This window comes from Diuraphis noxia, unplaced genomic scaffold (assembly GCF_037042655.1).
Source record: "Diuraphis noxia isolate RWA-SAM2 unplaced genomic scaffold, SU_Dnox_SAM2 contig0003, whole genome shotgun sequence".
NCBI classification, from domain to species: Eukaryota; Metazoa; Arthropoda; class Insecta; order Hemiptera; family Aphididae; genus Diuraphis; species Diuraphis noxia.
In genome coordinates this window covers 40810065-40831916 of record NW_028301713.1, presented here as the reverse complement: position 1 = coordinate 40831916, position 21852 = coordinate 40810065, and the positions used below count along the sequence as shown (strand labels likewise).

Here is a 21852-nt window from a genome sequence, read left to right as displayed (position 1 = left end):
AAACAAAACGTTCAGTAAAAGTTAAATAAAATATTTATATAGTTTTTAATATTTTAAAAGTTTGTTATTTTTCCTTTCTTAAATTAACTGGCATGTTTTATTCTCAGATTAAAATATTTGTACAAAAACCATAATTTACCATTCTATATTATTTATAATTTAAAAATACGAAAAGCTTACTACAGCAACTAAAATCAATAAAATTCAAGTTTAAATTTAAGCGAAACAAGTTTATACATTAACACGACAATAGTCATACATATTGTTAAAAGTCAAAACTTTAGTGGAAATGGTTATTAATTTCATAAACATCTTAATTTTTTAATTTAAGTTTATAGATCGACAACAAATGGGTTACAAATTTATAATTGTAACAAAACATATGATAGGTATTAATTTATTATATTTATATATACCTATTATAAGGTATTAAAACTTAAAAATTTAGTTAAACGTTATAATACTTATGAGCCAATGACTAGTTATTAGTGTTATTACGTACAATTATCGCATGATTTTTTACTAAAAGTATACCCTACTTAAATATACACAATCAATTAATTTTAAAAATTACTCATTATTTTTGTATTAGCAACTATAGGTATAAACTATTGTAAAGTGAGATCCACTTAGAATAGGTTTTTAAATGTGTAAATATTTATAATTGCGTTCAAATTTATGTAATAAATAATAATAATACACTCTATGGGTATGTAACTACATTATACCCACTATCTTGCGCTTAAGTGAATGAACCTATAATAAAAGTAAAATACTTATAATTAATACCTATAATTAATAATATATTAATATGTGTGGTTTAGGATTGTAATATGAATTTTTACTCAACATAGAAACTAAAACTAATGTATTATTATGTTATACATTTTGACTAACAGTTTTAATAATATTTTTTAATTATTGTTTACTTACCAACTCCTCCCCCCCCCAAATATAAGCTAGATTAAATTGTCTACCAGAAAGTTGAATATCGAAGCATTTTTTTATAATAAAAAGAGTTTTCAGGCACGAAAAAATATCATCTGATCGACCATTGTAAAACCAATAAACTCCTCTCATAATCTTATAAATAATTAATTGATTAAACAATTATTATACTTATAAAACATTTTCAAATTAATACTGATATTAATTAGTATTTTTAATTATTTAATATAAGATTCCTACTTAACTAGAAAATTGAAATAAAAATATGTCTTAGTTAGTTGAAAGAATAGCCAATTAGTAATTAGTGTTATTCGTTTTTGTATAAGCTTAAATTGTGTTGCTTAGTAACACTATAATACGCAATACGGCAGCCGCTAATTGTCAATTTTGAGGTTGCCATTTAAAATTAACGGCGGCAGCTCCCCAAAGGTCATACTTACAATAGATGAATGTAATCGCTATACTGGTATAGTTGACATTTCGCGGCGAATGACTTTTAAATTGGATTTATTTTTTCTTCAAATTCAGCTCGTCATTGCGCGGAATTAATTAATAATAAATGCCATGTCTATAATAGGTGTATAATAACATAATATAACTTTCTTTAAAAAATATTATTCTAAAGTACGAATTATCAATAATTTTATATATAATGTTATAATATTGAATATTTTTTAATAGTTTATTTAAATTAAAACAAAACTGAATAAGGAAATAGAGAATTGTTGTTATTTTAAATTTTATATTTATACCAACTATAGTACTATAATATTTGAACATAATAAACGTTAACTCTAATAAATATTTAAATACAAATATACAATTAATTGCTAATACATAAAAACACAATAGGTAGCTCTAAATAAATATACAAATCATAGTATACTATTAATTAAATAATTAAACATATATCTATTTGATGTTATAATTCCTTGCAATTTAGAGTATAAAATTAACCAATATTGAGGTATATCAGAATAGGTTACCTATAATATATATATATATATATATATATATATATATATATATATATATTGGACTTTTGGAGACCCAGTTGGACCAGTTGGATATAATTACTGACAAATTATATCATATAGTTCATTAGCTTTAATTAGCTTAGATTTTTAGCCTAAGTTTTAGAAGAAATTTAGAACCCTAATCACTTTGGTTTATAGGTATAATATATATTTACTCAGGTAGTTAAATACGATTAAATGTTTATATCCTTCATTTTAAATATTAATAGTAATTATATTTATGTTTAGATAATTCGTTCTGTATGGTTACTATAATGTTGGTACTAAAGTTCTTTTTACAGGGAGCATTTAATTTTATAAAAATTAATTTCGTTTTAAAAATATATTACATGTATAATATACCTATTCTAAGATTTTTTTTAATTGCTAAAATTGATTTTCGTATACAATGTTTAATTTTCATATACACCGTGATGAATATTGTTGGTTAAAAGTTTGTTAGAGTAAATTGTCTCCCTCTACCGCCCTTAAAAACAACTATTTGTATATACTGTATACACTATATTATACACTCCCCAAGTTTAGCTGAGACCACTGCTCTAAAGCCGATTGTCGTCTCTGGGGATTTCCGTTCGCCTCTCAATATAATGGGACAGTGATTGGCAATTTAAAGGCTGAACTAAACTCAGTTTATCCGCGTGAATTTCGATATTTTGCTTAAAGTCCCATGTAATAATGTCGTTTACACAAGCCGGGAACTTCATTATATGTGCATCCCTTTTACAGTGCGTTCGTGGTTAAATTGAATTACTTTGCGATTCGACCACAATCATTTTTTTGACCGGATAGAATAGTGTACTCTAATCGATTTATTTATTGAATTTCGATATAAATGCAGAAATCAATTTCTAAAGGAAGTTAAAATGAGTATCCTCTGCTCAATTCAATGTTCAATATACTTTTTCTAGTGACCATTTCAAATCAAATCACAATTATTATTGTTAAATGAAGCATACCAACCTATATTACCGGAAAATAATTTAAAACTAACGCTCAACAGCTCAAGTGTTTCCATGTTTTATTTAATGTTGGATATTTTTAATCAATTAAAAGTAAAAATTAAACTAATTTTGATACCTTAATTTTTAAACCATAAAAACTATAATATCTCATAATACATAAGCACATTTTTTTTAAAATTTAATGATGAGTTTCTCAAAATCTATTATGTTGTATATATTTCTTCAAGTTCCCCAATATTCTTAATTTATTATTAAAATAATACAATCTGACAATAAGTAGTTGCTCACAGAAAAAGAAGACATTTGTTTCTCAGTCAATATATTTTCCATTTTTATTAAGATTTATTTTACTTTAAATTACTTTTTTTATTGAACTTTAATATCCCAAATCGTAGAACTAGGCAGCTGTACACTTGTATGTGCTACTCCAACGTTCAAAATGCCCTTATAAATATATTAATGCAACTTGTAAATAATTTAAATGTTGATCTGTGTTCTTATGTCTCACTAAATAATTTTAATTATTATCTAAATAATCTTTTGGTTCGATAAATATTATGTACTATATTATTTATTATTAAATATTATTATGTCAATATCGAGTTAAGTTAATTTTTCATTGTTATGTATATTTTTTATTTTTTATGATTTTCTTTTAGTGAATTATGTATTTATGTCTAATCATAATCTTCACAACATCGCATTTATATACTTAAACTTGTAAATTTATCAACTATATTATCTATATTCTATACTGCCGTATTATATTTAAGATTAATCAGCTGCAATGTAATAACAAAATGTTAGGTAAATCCTAGACATATAGTTCTATAATAATTGTAACTGTGTTCACCCGTATAAATAAATAAATAAAATAAAAATATAAGTAGGTATAATATAGTACTTTTTTATGAATATTTTCAATATCAGAATATCTTACAAATTGTTTTTAATTTGGACATATTTATGGTTATCTGATTTTCATTGACAATTTTAGTTTTATTTCTGTTTAATTTTATTAAACTTTATAGGTAAAAATATTTATATTTACCTACGGTAAACGTATACAAGTTATAAAGGTAAACATAATTACCTATGTTTGAAAAGTAATTTTTTTGATGAAATTGATTTATATAATATATTAAATATTGAGATTAGCTATGTATACAAGTGTGTTATGTATATAATATATATATAACCTAACCTAACCTATAGTATTGCTTTATTAGTATAACAATATAGTACCTATACATACTACAACACTGTATAATGTGGGTTGTACAAAATGTCTATTGCTTAAACAAAAAATGCATCCAATCTACATAAATATTGTAATATTATCCTTAAACTCAATTTCTGTGATAGTATCGTTTTTATTAATAATTAATCAAATTTAGTACTTGTGTACGTTTTTAATGTTTTTATCAACAAAATAATTGTTGGTACATAGCAAAATTATTTCGAAATTATTTAAATGATACTATATCTAAATGTTAACTGTAGTTTCCAATTTTCCATACACCTTATAAGGTATATATATATATAGTATAAGGTCTATGGTAGTTCCAATCATATAAATTATTATCTAAAGTAAATTTTTAATCTAAAATTAGAATGACCTAAATCATTTTATATTATCAAATATAGTTTGTCATAATTTATGTCAGTAGGTACAAAGATAGTGATATGGCTAGTGAAAGGGGGTAGACAATGATCATATTAAACACTATATATAATAATATGTAAGTACCTATAGTGTGTACACAATATAGTACAATACTATTATAATATGTATAGTATAAAAGTGGTTTGGTGAGGCGCGTTCGTAAGTTCTGAGCGTAGGTACATACCAGCCACAGTTGCTAGCTCCCGGATGGGTGACCACCCTGGATTTTAGCAACATACCCTTACCACACATACACAAACACGTGTTACAACCCTACCAACTTAAAAACCTAGCAAAAAATAACCCCTACCGTACCACTCCACACCCAATGGCCTCTGTTGCCACGGGTTCCCCCTAAAAAATACTGTTATATTTTAAATATAATAGGTCTTTATAGTAACCAAAGGTAAAACAATTTTAAAGATAATCTAATCGTGACTATAAATATATAACTGTATATGTATGACTGAATGTATAATTATTATATTACATATTAATTATAAATTGAGTGAAATGTTGGGTAATTTTTCGCTAAAACATTTAGAAGTCTAACCTTATGTAGAAAATTTTTCCTGGTCTACTCATAATAGTATTCAATGTGTTTATTATTATTATATTTTGTTTTTTACGAAGAGGAGGGCAAAGGTTTAATAAGTATACGATAGACCGTAGTTGCTCTCGTGTAGACATATTCAAGTCATGTTCATGTTGTTTGGCAAATAATAGTGGGCCATTAAATCCGTTTGCGAGTCCCCAGAGAAAGGCTGTGTAAACGGCGCGTGTCCCTCTCGAGCCGCTGCCGTCGTCGACGACGGGAATTCAAAAACCAAGTAATACGAGAATGTCAGAGTTTTTAATGCCGCTTAATTAGCCGTCAACGTGCACGACGCCAATTATTACTTCTTTATTGCCTGCAACGCCCAAAGAACTTGGGTTTTTCCGGGGTATTACGTCGTACATTATGTTGTATTAATTTACACTTTTAAGTATCTAATATATTACACCAGCCCTGGCAAATCATCATCATTCGTCAGTTTAATAATAGTTCAATTTACGAATACTTAAGTGTAATTGCAAAACAACTAAATACCTACCATTTAATATTAGTGTATAACTCAACAGTCGACCTAAATAATCGTAGTATGTTGTATTTGTGTAGGTGGTTGACGTTTTTAATCTCTCTCTCTCTCTTTCTATATATATATCTTATGTTAATTTTTTTTTTTAAATATAATTGACTTCTATCGTTCTTTCTATAATTCTATGTACTAAAAATTAATCAATCATAACAGGAGTATACAGTATACACGTATACCTACCTATTTATTGAGTTTTTAAGTCTATGATTTTAGTATTTTACAAAATATCATATGATTCGTATAAAAAAGTGACAATACCTAGCATTCTTTACACATTAAAAATTAAAATAAATTAAATTCAGTGTCGTGTCATCCGGCCAAAAATCAAAATATTTGGTGTTGCCTTAAATCGTGATCAAACTGTATAATATTATATAAGGTAGGTGTGTTTTGTGTTTATATATACCTTGCTATGTAAAACACGTGTTGCGCTTGTATGCAATAAAGGGAAAGTATTACAACCATTATGGAAATAAATATGGCACACATAGTATATAAGTAAAAATATCAATTTATATTAAATAAGAAAGTCTTGTATGTCTGTACTCTGTATTATACTATAATATGACTCATCATTCTCCGTATGCCTAGCTATTACTCATTAGGCATTATAGGTACCTAGTGCCCTAGTGCCTATGGTAATAATAACAATAAAAATATTTATTTCGGCCAAGGTAGTATTAGAATAGTTGTTGATTAGGTATTTTGTTTTAATAATAATTTTTGTCCTGTTCACCATTAAGGAAGATATTTTATTAATGATACAATACCATAGGAAACACTACATAGTCAAAACTCTTATAGTAGGGTAAGTATAAATTTTTCTAAATCTAATAATACATTTAAAATAAACTGAATAATTAATAATTGTATATACGTTTGGGATTAATAGATTAATTACAATGACGCATTATACTTACAAACATTTTTAATTTTAAAAATAATACGGTTCTTAAACAGGATAATTTTTCATAGTTTATAATACTATCTAGTGATTGTTGAGTAATGTTGATTCATTTGGTATGTTTTGAGTTATAACGTCTCATTTTACTGATACGAATTAAAAATTTCAACTAAAATTTCACCAGTAAATAAATGTATCGATAGTCTCATCCTTTATTTCAATTGTGGACACTATCGTGTATTTTGGCTGGGATTTCTATCTGAAATTAAAAAGACGGTTTTTCATTACACATGTAATCAATCAGAATATTGTGACATCATTCATTGATATGATGAATTCGTAAATACCTAATATAAAACACTAAAAAAAATACTTCTTTTAACAATAATTATTAATTTAATAGGTAAGTAGTATACTCGGATGGATAAAAAAAAAACTGGTTGAAATAATAATGTATAATTAATACAATACCAGTATAATACATGGGTAGGTACTAAATGATAAATATCTAATAATATATACATTATTACTAAAGATTCAAAGTATTAAAAATAAAAAAATAAATTGAAAGTATACATTATAGCAGAGGATCAACGCTGTGATAAATATTAAGGTGCTCCGTGTTAGTGTATAATAAAATATTGAGTAACATTATTGGCTTCCGTTTAGATGAAGGGGTGCGTGATGTTTTAGGAGTTAATAAAACAAATACGGGTCGTGGTAGGAGGGAACGGTTTTTTGAGTCGTCGACTACAACGGCGACGACGAACAACGACGGCGGCGGCGGTGCTGTTGTAGCCGATTTCAAAAGGGTCCGAAAAACATATTGACTTGGCGAGATACGATATTTTTTTCCCTCGTTATAATTCTATTTTAATAATAAAAGGGCGCCCGTGTTTTGATTCGTTTCATGTACACGCAGGAGGGCTGTGTGTACATAATATAATATAATATAATATAATGTATATATATATATAAGAGTATATAGCCGGTTTCCAATACATATGTATTTACTGCTTATACGCATCTAAGTATATAGTACATAACGTATACACAGTACACACACGGACATTGATAATATATATATATATATTACGGGGTGGCGTTTAATCGGGTTATTCTGTCCACAGTGGTTATAGCCTCATCCGTACAGAGCAGCTATATATAGGCATAGTATTTACATTATTATTATTATTATTATTATTATAAAAGGCACGTTTTGCATAAAGTATATTATATATGCGCATAAAATACATCGCACAGTGCAACCGTCGCGGAAGAAAGAGTGAACCGGAGCAAATCGAATCATTTCGCCCAGTTTTCTTTCCGGGCTTTTATACACAATATTTTATGTATACATAATAATAATAATATACTATACGCGTGCACGGGAAAAGTATAAAACACGCGGTAAAGCTGTGTCGGCGGTGGTTGTGGCGGACTGCAGAGGGGGTGGGGGCGGTCCTGGCGTTTTGCGGCACGTCTGCGTTCTTCATTTAGCCCATTGTCTATGAGGCGACCCGCAGCAAAGTCTCGGAATACTAAAGGGGCTAGTAATATTATGGAGGTTATTGCGATTGAACACGACGACGACGTTTATTCTCGACCCGACTGAAGCGTCCGCCTTTGCCCGACGACGGCGGCGGAGGTGGTGTTCGACTCGTCGCGTACAATATAATAATATATAATACGCTGCAGTGTATACCCGGAACTTTAGATGGCGCGAAGAGTCATATTATAATAATCATAATAATAATAACAACAACAAGCCCGCTGCCGTGCACCCACACGTATTATTCGTATTATATATATGTAACAGACTCGCCGTTGTGAATATTAACCGTTATGGTAATCTTGTACGGTACACGTATAATCCGCCTACCACTAGCGGACGAAAGGGTATAGGTACCACATGGTAATGTGGTATAATAAAATATGTGAGGTTATTGTATTATATAGGTATATCCGTATAAGGTATCGTAGATAAAATTATATTAGGTATATATTATAATTAGGGATTGGATTTAAATTTCCTAGAAACTATCAAACAATAACAAAAATTGAGTAAAAAAAGCCTTTTAAACGTAATAACATGAACTTAAACAATGACCCAAATTGTTTTTGAAAGAAATATTAGAGGAAATACATAGTTATAATACGACGGATTAACTTTTGAAATTTTTTACACTTGTTTATCTTCACTAAATTAACAATAATACAAAAATAAAATAAATAAACAGTACCTATTTTAAAAATAAAAACAATCGTATTGTAATAATTTAACTGATCAATTAGTCTTTAAGTATTTGTTTGAGGTAAGACACTACAGGCACCACGTTTAATAATCGCTGCAGATATCGCATGTTTGCATTGATATTTTGAATGGGTGAAATTTGGTAGCAGGTATCTACCGAATAAAAAATAAGTAAAATAAGTAAATATTGTCTAAACAATTTTTTCTTTACAAAATATTTTGATTTCCTAATTTAGACGAAAAGTTATATTACAATTGTGTATTAATATAAACTAAATATTAATAAAATGATCTGAAAATGCAAATTTTTTTAAAAATAAAAGTTTCACTCTTGAAATATCTATTACATGAAACGAATTATTTACCTGGAATAATATGTGCTATAGCATCCAAACAATAATGCACTTTGCAGTTTGCATTGAATTCGTGCTCCTAATAATAATATATTTTTATTACGTGTGCTCTGTGTATATACATCGGTATTTCTAGTATTTCATATATATATATTATATCGATTGGCGATTGCGCATATTTATTATTGTTAATGGCGCAATTTAATTTGCGTTATATATGTAATATATAGGCATACACACTTGTAATAATAATTAATTACGTGTTTCAGATTTGTGCGTGGAATATAAAACAATTCACCAAAAGCCAACCATAATCAGAGCCGACTCATAAACTAAGTAGGGAACTGCTATAGGTACCTAAATACATTCAGATTTATAAATCATTGCTAATTTTTAGTCATTGATCAATTTTTCTTTAATTCAGATGAAAACAACTAACAAGTAGACTTACATAAATTCAGTGCCTGGAGCTTAAAGCACGTGTAAGCGGTGCGCCCGCACCGGCCCGCAAGTTGCAATCTTAAGTGAATAATTAGGGATGTCATTTAAGCCTTATTTAGTATGAATAATTTTTAAATCGCATCAAAAGAAAAAATACCTAAGGCCGTCCAGGTACATTATTTTTTTTTTTTTTAATTAAAAATTACTAATTGAAAGGAAATTTATGCGATAATTAGCATTAAAGTTCTTTAAATGCTAAATAAATATAATATCTATAGCTAAGATTTTGAAATTTAACAAATCACTTTTGTCATTACAAATCTCTAAAACCACCTGCAAAGTATGATTATTTGTTTAAAAAAAAGTCTATTAATTTCATTAAAATATTTGTAAAAAAATAGGTATTAATTAATAAACTATAAAGAACTTCCGAACATGTGTAGAAATACAAATGCACACCCTTTTATGCCATATAAATGATGCCCTTGAAAGTTGGAACATATAACCTAACCTACCTAACCTTTAATCTTTATATGGTATGCAATTTGATTAAATTGTTTGCTTAAAATGTTTGCCATTCAATTGAAATTTTTTCATAGATTATACTTTTGAAAACTCTCATTTATACATAAACTATATTGATATTTAACAGTCACGCTGCTCTAAATCTACTTAAGTATTTAGTATCTACATACTCTTATACTATACAATCTGTAATATGTGATACGTAACTTAAGGACATAAATATTGATGCTTGTACATCCTTATTATATGGCCAGGCTTTTATAGCTAGACCAAATCTTCAGAAGGAGGCAAACCAAGTATTAGATATAGGGCCAGGAGATGCAATTGCTGTAGATTCAAATAAAAATAAATGATTATTAGATATGGCAATTATACTATCGTGGCTATTTTTATTTAATTTTTACGTATAAATATTTAAGAAATACATTTATGATGGATTATATATTAAGAGCTGATAGGCACTTTTATAGGAGAATTGTTTAAAAGACTACGCATGCAAATTGCATAAATGTTACCTACTCCACACAAAACCGATCGCTTCTCTCGTAAACCTCCTATGGTGAGATAAATTAGTTAAATCTACATAATATATATTTTAAATTTTAAAACATATAATACTATGTAACCCAATAAATTATAGTCACTCTCCACAAAATGCATTTTGATTATATGTTTGAATACATTTATATACACTATGTAAAAAATAATTTTAGTAGGTACCAGTTTACTATTTATTATATATCTACCAAAAAGTACCTCATTTTTCAATTTTTTTTGCAATTGAAATTGGATCTAGAATTATTATACTTGTTGGCCGTTTTTACAAATTACTTATGTTGATAAATTTATATTAATCACTAAGATTTTTAAATCACCATATTAGCCATATCTTACATACTCATTATCCTTTGTACACAAAGTTAAAAACTCAAAAACCACACGTACGAATTTTTATCTGAAATGTCAACATTTTCAGAAAAATTATCCACTAAATAATTTACAATAGAAAAGGGTTCTCATTTTATAAACAGAAGTTTGTATCTCCTTTTGTGTTCAAGTGTCAAATACCTACGTTTTGACTCAAACAACAATAAAGCTAAATTGAAATATATAGAAGTCAGTTGTGTAGTTGGTTTCTTTTGTGCATTTACTATCTGCGTTGAGCAAAAAAGTGTAACTGATCGGTAACTTCCGAGCTATATCTGAACACTTCTACTGGTGGTATCTTTCACATTTTGTTTTAAATTAAATATTTTACGCTTAAATACATAACTTTGATTCTATTTTACTTATGCGCAAAACACGCAAATATATCAAGTGATCCATGTATTGTTGTATGACGTTTATTCCAGTTACTTGAAATAAATATTAAATTTAATACATATTTTATTCTATAAAACGAATAAATTGATGTATTTAGTTAATAATATTTATTATAATGAATAGTTTGTTGCAACCTGCTGCAGGCCATTATATAATTTAAATGATTTCATTATATATTATTCAATATTTAATTTACGTACTATAAATTAAAAATAATTCTTTATAGGTTAGCTAATTATATGCCTAGTTTAAACTGGTATTTTAAAATTAATTTATATTGTGAAAATATCTTCTCACTTCCTTTGTCATTTTTTTATACTTTTTTTTAGAACAATATGAACATAGGTTCAGTAACAAGGTTAAAAACAATTTTATATATACAAAAGCGTTTTGGCACATAGAGCACAACAATAACCGGCATCAAGGGTTTCCGGTTCTCGTCAACAATGAACTAAAAGAAAGAAAAAACACACCCCTTGACGTTGTGCCCTCATTATAGCTACGTGTGTATGTGATGAGACAAACTCATTATGTCAAAAGCCCACTAGAAATTTTACAGAAACGGATGAAAAGTGTTCTTAGTCGTTGAGCCGTTGCAATGGGCCTGTGACAAGACCCTAAAGACCTCTAAGAGCAAGAATGTGTAAATTGAGAACGCTTCAGAAAACGTTTTGAACTGAATGTAGAGACAATGTAGGTTAAAATGTCGGGTATTTTATTTTCACTAAATATAATATGATGGTAGATATTTATTAATATAAGTATGCACTATATTATTATACCAGCTAAATATCATATATTTTGTCACTGACGAAAAAATAAGAAAAAATAAATATGTAAAAATAACATTTATTAATGTAATCAACGACAATAAATTATTCATACACATATTCGTATGATGTATATATTATATATATTTAATATTTATAAACCTAATAACTAATTATTATATAGTTAAATGTTTCACATAATTATCTATCTTATTTTCTGGCTCAAATTTGTTTTAGCCAAAAAGTTTAAAATTTCAGTCTGTATTGTTTATAACTATCGGCGATCGGCCGTTGATCGTTGTAGACTTGGCAGCCACCTCTAATGTTTCTGTATCTTCCTCGAAATCTGCAGGCCTGTATTTTACACCAGTGCTAAATCCAGGTGGTACATGTATTCTGGGCTTTAGTATCTTCTTCATTTCCCTGCAACCCATGTTTATTAACGTGCCAAACACGAAAATGCCGATTACTAAACCCATGACAATGATAAAATGTCGGAGTCGTGTGACATGACCGTGACTGTGATTATTTGAAACATGAATATAATAATTGTCGCAATCGATGTGGTCATTCAATTGAGATACTAATGTCGCATATAGGTTTTTTGGCTCGTTACACCTGAAAATATAAATACAGGTATATTAAAAATAAATACTAACATTAAAGAACCTAATAGAAACTAAAGAACATTGAGAAAAATATTGGTATTTGAATGCGAGAAATCACTTTAGATTTAAGAGATAACAAGGAAATTAGTGTATTACAGAAATAGTCAATAGAAATATGGACGATATGAAATGAAAAATATCAGGCATATTTCAATGTTGAGAATTTAGTCTAGGAATATGTACAAGAAAATAAAGCAAAATAAATAAATATTATTGTATGATAGTTTTGACTATTTTTATAAAATACAATAAAATTAATATTAAATTTTTAATGAAATAATTGTCTAACATTTTAAAGAACTTTAATAGGTATTCTAATTCAATAATTACCGGTAATATAGAAAAGTCTCCGGTATTTCTTCAAATGTTTCATTGATATAACTTGCAAGCCAAGACAATCTACAGTCACAAGTCCATTGATTACCTTTGGCGTCGAATAAATCTAGCATTGACCAAGGATAGAGTTTTGAATCTAGACTGCTGATGTTCGTGTAACTTATTGATAGCTAAAATTTATTGACAAAACTGTAATATCACTCCTCAATCGCCAACGTTTTATTTAAATTACTTGTCTTAATGACCATTGCTGGCTAGTATTGTCCACAAAAGCGTCGCAATGAATGTTTGACAAACTGGGATTGTGGGACATTTGTAGTGTTATGAGCTTCTTTAGTGGTGCAAATGTACCGCTTCCGATATCGGTCAAATTTGGCATACCACTGATAATGAGTTCTTGGAGTTGGTCCAGACCGACAAATGACTCACTGTCCAAGTTACTTATGGGATTTGCGTTCATATTAAGATACGCCAGAGGCATGTTACGGATTTCTTTTGGTATATTCTGGAACTGATTACCGTTCAGGTATAATGTTTGTACATTGAGCAGTTGGGAAAACGCATCGCTTGGAAAGTCTGATATACCTGTATTGGATAAATCCAATACCTGAAATTCAAATTTTTTTATTACATCATGCTATGAACAAAAAACATGGTCATTTACCTGGAGTTTTGTTAAATGTTGTAAGGCTATTTCTGTATTTTGATCAATTACCGATAAAGGATTATTATTCAACTCAAGCATTTCTAAGTTGGTTAAATACTGAAAAAAATTCGGGGGCAAAGAATGTATATTATTGTATCCTAATTTCAGGACTCTTAGTGCTGGTTCATCATTTGTAGATGGTACATTTGGCCGTTCATAATTACGGTAAACGGATTGACGTAAATCATGACCTAAAATAAATTATATTTCTAGAAATTCAGTGTATATTTATTATATTATAATAATAAATAAACTCCTCAACAAAATTCAGTAAATAAAAATAACTATGTAGATCTTATTTAAATTTCAAAATATGTATTTTATTTTAACTATCTATTGTGAAAACCATGTTTCAATAAACAAGCTATAAAAAGCGTTTAAAACAAGTTAATTATTCTTAGGTACCTACGTACAACGTGCTGTCAGACATAGCGTATACAGGTATACAGCTAGGGTGTCCCGTGAGGATTTACCCATTGCGATATCTCCCGAAATAATGGTGATATCGAAATTCTGGTTTTGTAATAAGACTCACAGGGATAAGAACTACAATTATTTCATATTTTAATGTTTTGGTAAAAAAATATTTTTTTATTTAATTATTTCAAAAAAAAATTAAAGATAGCCATTTTGTTGAGTTTATTTTTCTGAAAATATTGGCATTTCAAAATTTTATTTTCATTAATTTCCTGATTTTTAATATTTTTTTTAGTTTCGAGAAAAATTGCGAATTATTTAACACCATGATGTTATTAAACATATTGTGACCCGCCGCGCCACGCGCATTCCATACGGCCGGCCGAATACTTTCCGTGTACCTAATAGTTATAAATTTATAATCATATTTTATTTCTTTAAATATTAATTGTTTTAATTGTTTTAATTTTACAATTTTTATTTATTTTCTAATAAAGTCAGATGCCAAGTTGGATCTTAAGTAATTTATTATATGTACTAAAATTTTAATTTTTTAAAAATCGTGTTTTATAATATTTTTTACTATTTTTACATGTCTAAATTTAAAAAAAAATTCATGACACCTAACTCTGTGTCAATCATATTTTTAAAAACTATTTGAGTTACCTAAGACAATTTTTCGATTATAATCTAGTAGGTTGAAAAAAATAGTGGATAATATTTTTATACTCTATTTATTCACATCTATTAACTCATGTACTTATATTTTACAGGGAAGAATACTGGAGGGTGCTTTGCAGAATGTCCGAATACATTATGCGAAACATTGACTAATCTTTTTTTTTTAGTTACTGCAAATACTCGGTGGTCTGGTATCATTATATATTATAAATATATTATATAATCTTTAAGAAAATTTCTCTATAATTTTTTTTCTTCGTGCCTATATTTGATTAAATCGGCATTTTAAATTATTTATCAATTGTCTACATTTTTAATAACTCCATATAATTAGTAATATAGTTTGTAAATGTTGACATAATGTTTTGATACATCTAATATTTTAATTTTAAATTAAATTTTTAACCAATGTCTTTTTTATAAATGAAATAGGTGGGGAGGGGGTTATTAATTATTATGCTTAGCACAATATTTATAACGTGCTTGCTGTAGCATACGTTATTATACCATAATATTATGAGAATATGAGAGGTAGAAATGTATGCATATAACTTGAAGAATGTGAGCAGTTTTGCATATTCTGTATACTGTATGTAAATTGTAATTTAATTGCTAATTAGTCAATTTAAATGAACCAAATTCAATAGGGTTCGCATGGCGATGAATTTAGCCATTTAGTATGTTCGTCAGCATCTTACGTAAAGTATATGCATATTATTATGTTCAATACATGTATCTACACGGTCGTTGTGGAAGTTTAATATAGTCTTATGGGTTGTTTGTCTGTGTAGCTTCTTCGTTCAATTTGCAGTGGTTAATTGAATCACATGCTCCGAAGGTTAATCAAATTAGATCTACCATTTCACCCTATAGTCATTGCAATTTCCATGGATACAAATAATTGTTTTTGTAACTGAAATTGTCCTTTGCTAAATCAGTAAAAAAGTTCACATAATATTGTTTGAGAGATTCAAATACACATTATATATAGTAGGTATTCCGTAACTATATCTATTATATAGTGGACGAGATTTCAATTTAAAAAAAAGAGAGATGCTGAAGTCTACTATTTTAGGCTCTGAATGGATCGTTGAAGGTTATTGGTTTTACAAGATTGTTTGTTTTCATTATTGTCTTTAGTATCAATTTTTGGACCATTAACAATACATTAATATTAAATTTTGTCAAAACTTTGAGGGTGGCTTCTAGTAACGAATCTATTCACACCATTCTATGATAGTATAGTATATTAAGATTATCGCGTTGGCGTTGAACGTTGAATTGTAGTTAAACAACGATTAATTGCTATTACATATTAATAATTAATAAAGTAATAACTAATGCTATATATATATATATATTGTTATACTGTTGTAGTAGGTACTAGGTACCTATCTAATATTATATGAAATAATTTTATACTATACGTGATTTGTTTTGTGCAAAAATGAATTCAGCCTAATCAATATTATTAATATCAATATTTAGGTAAATAACACACCTTAAGGATTAAAGCAGGTCACTGATTGTCTCCACTCAACGGTTATTCATTAATTGATTTACGTACAGAGAATGATTTATCACTAAATTCAAATTTAACATTCATTTTTTGACCCACCTAGTGACAATGTACCTACAGTCAATGCGAAACGCCGAAACCTATTATGAAACAATAAGAGACTTCTTCTTTTTTTCTTATTTAGTTATAGTCTTATGATAATTTATAGATTACCTACAGAATGAGTAGCTGAACACTATACACTTTATTTAAAAATTGAATTACATATCTATACATTTCTTTTGAACAGTACATATTAATTAATTTAGATAAAGTAAAAACTAATTAACTATCAATAAATTGCACAAATTATTAGAAATGCAAAAATGTGTTCAAAATTGAATTTTATTGAAACCCCCTTTCCCCTAAAAGAAATCACATTTATGTTTAGCGATTACTAGGGGCGTCTAGGGCTATGATTTCAATGCATTTGCACATTTTTTTGGGATATCTTACGCGATGCTTACCAAGCTACAAATATGTTCAAGCACTTCGCGTTCTAACTACAACAATTTTTTGGGCCATTTTTTGACATTTTAATGCATTTTTAAATTCTTTAAGACATTTTTTACCTTTTTATCGTTTTATGACTAAAATAATTGACCTCATTGAAGTATAAGTAGAGGAAAGGTGTACAAAGTGGTCATGTCTTATTATTCTGTCGTAAATAAATAAACAGCTGGTTTCATCACGTGAATTGTTTAATTGTTATCATATTTATCAACTGATATACCACTATTGATAAGAACATTGACCGTTTTCGTTAAAACGAAAAATTTGATTTTTTTAAGCTGTTGATGTAAGGTAAGTGTTCTGAATAAATAATTATATTTTATGAATAAAGTAATTAATACACCCAAATTATTTTTTTTCAAAATCTACATAAGTTTTTATATATTAGTATTATCTTAAGTTTAATTAGTTTATAGGATTAATATATTTTTAAACAGTAAATTAAATATTGTTAAAAGGGCAAAGTGGTTACTATGGTGACCAGTTTACCCGTACTTCAAATATTTTTAATTTTGATCGTGTCTATTTAATAATTATAATGTTTAATGTATGTAAATGAATTATTTGGTGTAGTTAATAAATCATAAGAACTAAGAAGACTTCTATAAACCAAATTAATGCTTAACCATGTTAGTGGTAAATAAATATCATTAATGAATTAGTACCTACTTACTATTAATATGATTAAAAATTATAAAACTAATAACAAAAACTTCTGAAACAAATAATTCTTAGATACCTACAATCATCAATATGTATTATTTTGTATCTGTTAAATTATAGAAATGTTAAGTTGCCTAGCAATTACAAAAGAACATCAAATCAACAAAGCTGGTATAAAGTTAGTATGAAAAGAGCAATTGATGCAGTTAAAAATAATAATAACAATCAAAAGCTTATTAAGTTATTTTATAAAATACTTTTTGTTACCTACCAAATGTTTTTACTAAGTCTGATTAATAATTTTGTTCCTAAATTAATTTTAAAAGTGTGATCCAATAAGAAAATTAAAGTTGTTATTTATAAAATATTGTTAATGTTAACTACCAAGACGGTGCCAAGTCTGATTAATTTATTAATTAGTTTTAAAAATATTACTTAATAGAAAATGTAGTTGTTGTTTTTAAAATATTGTTAATATTAACTACCAAGAAGGTGCCAATTCTGATTAATTAAAAAAATATAACCTGAGAGAAAACTAAGTTGTTGTTTATAAAATTATTAATGCAAACTACCAAGAAGGTACAAATTCTGATTAATTTGTCAATTAATTTAAAAAACACTTATTATCTAATAAAAAAATTAAAGTTGTTGTTTATAAAATTGTTTTTGTTACTATAATTTATGTATTTAATAATATTTATTTGTTTGTTTTCAAAAGCTTATTAAGTTAATATGTTTATTTTATAAAATAGCTTTGTTACCAGCCAAAAAAATACCAAGTTTGATCAATTTGTTAAATGTTTGTTCATTTATAAAAATATTAATAAGAGACCCAAAGCTTGAAATTAAGTTACTTATTTATCAAAGAAAAGTTATTGTAAGAGTATAATATCTAGTATAATAGTTATACCTATTATATATATTTATGATAATACCTACCTATTATGAAATAATGAATAATAACAGAAATTTAAAACTGGTGGACAAAGTGGACATTGTCTGACCACTTTGAGCACCTAGGTGGGCAATGCGAACAATTTTGTACTTAAAAAAAAATTAAAATAACCTTTTTTTATTTGTTTAAAATTGTTTCTGATTGCAAATAATGATTCCTGACAAGTTTAACTAGACAATCGTGAAGGTTTCATAAAAAAAAAAAAATTAAATCTTAATGTGTGATACTGTGTTGAACCTTAAGGTGGCCACTTTGGACACCTTTCCCCTACCTACTACATAGTAATATAGTACTATGTAATATAAATTATTTTCATTTTGAACTATTTTAATTTGTTTAACATCTGTAGGTAATCTGGTTTTAAATTACTAATAAATTAGACAATCTTTATGTCACACCATCCAATTAGCCGATTTTATTGCATACTTGTATCGGAGTATTTTCTTATCAAGCGATAATATTATTAAATCGATGGTGCGCGTGGCCGATTGTCGGACGCTTTTAGTCGTGTTGCGTATTACGTCGAAGCTACCTACTTACTACAGGTGTATTTCACATGTTACATATTTTACGTATATTATTTATATGTGTATAAACGAAACAAATATTAAAAATGAAATGCATAAAGTAAGGATGCCATGTTCGGACCGACTTCGTGGATACGTAAGAGAATATGGTAGTGCAGATGTGTTTTCTAAGGACGGTCAAATTTTATTTTGTAAAATATGTGAGGTGAAAGTTTCCGCAGACAAAAAGTTTACAATTTCTCAACATTTATCACGAGATAAGCACAAACAAGGATTACAACGACAAATTGCAGGTACCGAAATTCAAAATTTATTAACAGTACAAAAATCACCATTCTTTGAAGACTTAACTACAGCATTTCTATCTGCGAATAGTGCGAATATACCACTATATATTGAATCAACCGACTTTTCGCGAATTTTAAGAACAATATACAAATAAAAAAATACCAGATGAATCTACTTTAAGAAAAAATTACGTTTTTCAAATATGTATGAAAAACACACTTATAAAAATTAGTTAGTATATTATACAAAATAAAAATATTTGGATCTCTATAGACGAAACGACTGATGTAGAAGGGCGTTACCGTAGCAATAAACGTTATAGTTGGAACTTTAGAAGTAGATACGCCTGGATAAGTATTTTTACTAAATAGCGATGTTTTAGAAAGAGCGAACCATAGTACAATCGCAAAATTATTTGATAGATATCTTTTAATTTTGTGGCCATTTTGTGGCCAACAGGAATAAAACATGAAATGGTATTACTATTTTTGAATGACGCAGCTCCATATATGGCCAAGACTGGACAATCTTTAAGTTCCTTGTTTTCCAAAATGATCACAAGTTCTGTACACATCAGCACAAAATGGTGCCGATAGTGATGAATTGTGCTATCTATATTCTTAATAGTTTATGGTAGGTATATTATCATTTGTTATCAATTAAATTATTGAATGATATAGGTTTCAGTTTTAGTTGTTAAACATTTTTTTAATGTAGTTAAATGAATATTATAAGTTTTACAATGATTTATTATTTAGTTTTTGTTTTAAGTTTATTTTTAAAAAGTGCATTAAGCACTCAATGAAGTTTTGGTCTTTAAAAAAAACCCTTATATTACATTTTAAAATAAACAACAAAATTAAGAACTTACGGAAATATAATATTTATAACTTTTTTCGAAAGAAATCAATAATCATTTATTCGTAAAATACTTTGTTGCCTTTATATTATTCAAAAGACAATATTTAATATCATTATTTTGGTTAATTATAAAAATTCAAAAGATATTTTATAAATGCAGTTATATACTAACTTAACTTCGAGATTAAGTATAACTTAAAGTAATATTATTTTCTCACGAGTAGTATTCACGCGGGTATTGATTATTTATATAATTGTACATAAAGATTACAGATTTTAGGTTCATGACCTTGATACAAAAGAGTAATGATGAAAAATCGTTTACTTTCTCGTATGAAAAAACCAAAATGATACAAGTTTGAGGCAATCAAAATTGGAGTTTGGTGACCCTATTCATCCAGATACTCTCTATATCAGGCTTTGATTGTATATTTATAGTTTCGAACAATATTGAGGATTTGATTCATTTTAAAAAATATTTTAAAATACAATTGAAAGTTTAAAATTCGATAAAATATTTTATGTATAAGATATAATTTAAATAGATAAAACGCTTTTATTTAAATGATATATTGAGGTTTGATTATTTTTTTAAATCTGTTATCAAATTTTTGTTTGCGTAAATTTACTTACTGTTCAACGAATTGTAACTTATGTCTAGTTCCTCCAGAGCTGGTAAGTTCGTCAACGCCTTATTTGCAATGGACGATATGTTGTTGTATTTAAATGACAATTTTTTTAACGATGTCATTAATGGAAGTGTAAATATTTGCTTCAAATTGTTGTTTTCCAGGTTAATATGCAACACACGATTGGCTAAAATCCCATCATCGTAAAACGCATGATATCGGATCCAGTCTTCAATACTGTATGGATAACTCTTGCCAGCCATATTGGAACAGTCCAATATTATGCCAGTTTTATCTTTGCCCTTATTATTGTCAAAACATTTTACTCTGGTTTGTGCTGCCGTCGATGAAACTAGGCCCATCAAACATATGTAAAGTATTAAATTCATATTTGGTAATCCAGTGACAACAGATACGAGATTTTTCGATATTATTTCTGTAAAACAGAAGTCATACATGCTTAATAATTATAGCTGGTACCTAAATATGAAAACGTTCCAAAAATAATGATAAAATGGCTAGCCATTATAGTTAATACATGGTATTGCATACTACAAATTTGAATCCATACCCATTTTAAGAACAATAATTTTTGCCTTATATTATGTTGTGCAATTGATTCATCGGGTTGTGATGTCTGTTGCGTATTTGTTACGATTTCGTGTAGTCTTAGTGCACTTAAAGATTTATGTTTAGAAGTAGTAACGAACAGTATAATAATATTTCAA

At 27.6% G+C, this 21852-nt stretch overlaps 1 protein-coding gene across 2 annotated transcripts; it reads right to left on the bottom strand.

Annotated features, from left to right (window-relative positions):
- Window positions 1–12385: 12385 nt before the first annotated feature.
- LOC107167659 (transforming growth factor beta activator LRRC33-like) lies at window positions 12386–21835 on the bottom strand. 2 transcript variants are annotated; one of them, XM_089224851.1, is made up of 6 exons: window positions 21696–21835; window positions 21129–21560; window positions 13991–14223; window positions 13559–13933; window positions 13321–13496; window positions 12386–12940 (listed from the first exon to the last, which is right to left on the bottom strand). In XM_089224851.1, exons 1-6 carry the CDS (start codon window positions 21697–21699, stop codon window positions 12577–12579), a joined length of 1584 nt encoding a protein of 527 aa, XP_089080977.1. In that variant the 5' UTR covers window positions 21700–21835; the 3' UTR covers window positions 12386–12576. The 2 variants fall into 2 exon arrangements, with proteins under 2 accessions (XP_089080977.1, XP_015372309.2); XM_015516823.2 differs by lacking the exon at window positions 21696–21835 and having other exon boundaries at window positions 21129–21582.
- Window positions 21836–21852: the final 17 nt, after the last annotated feature.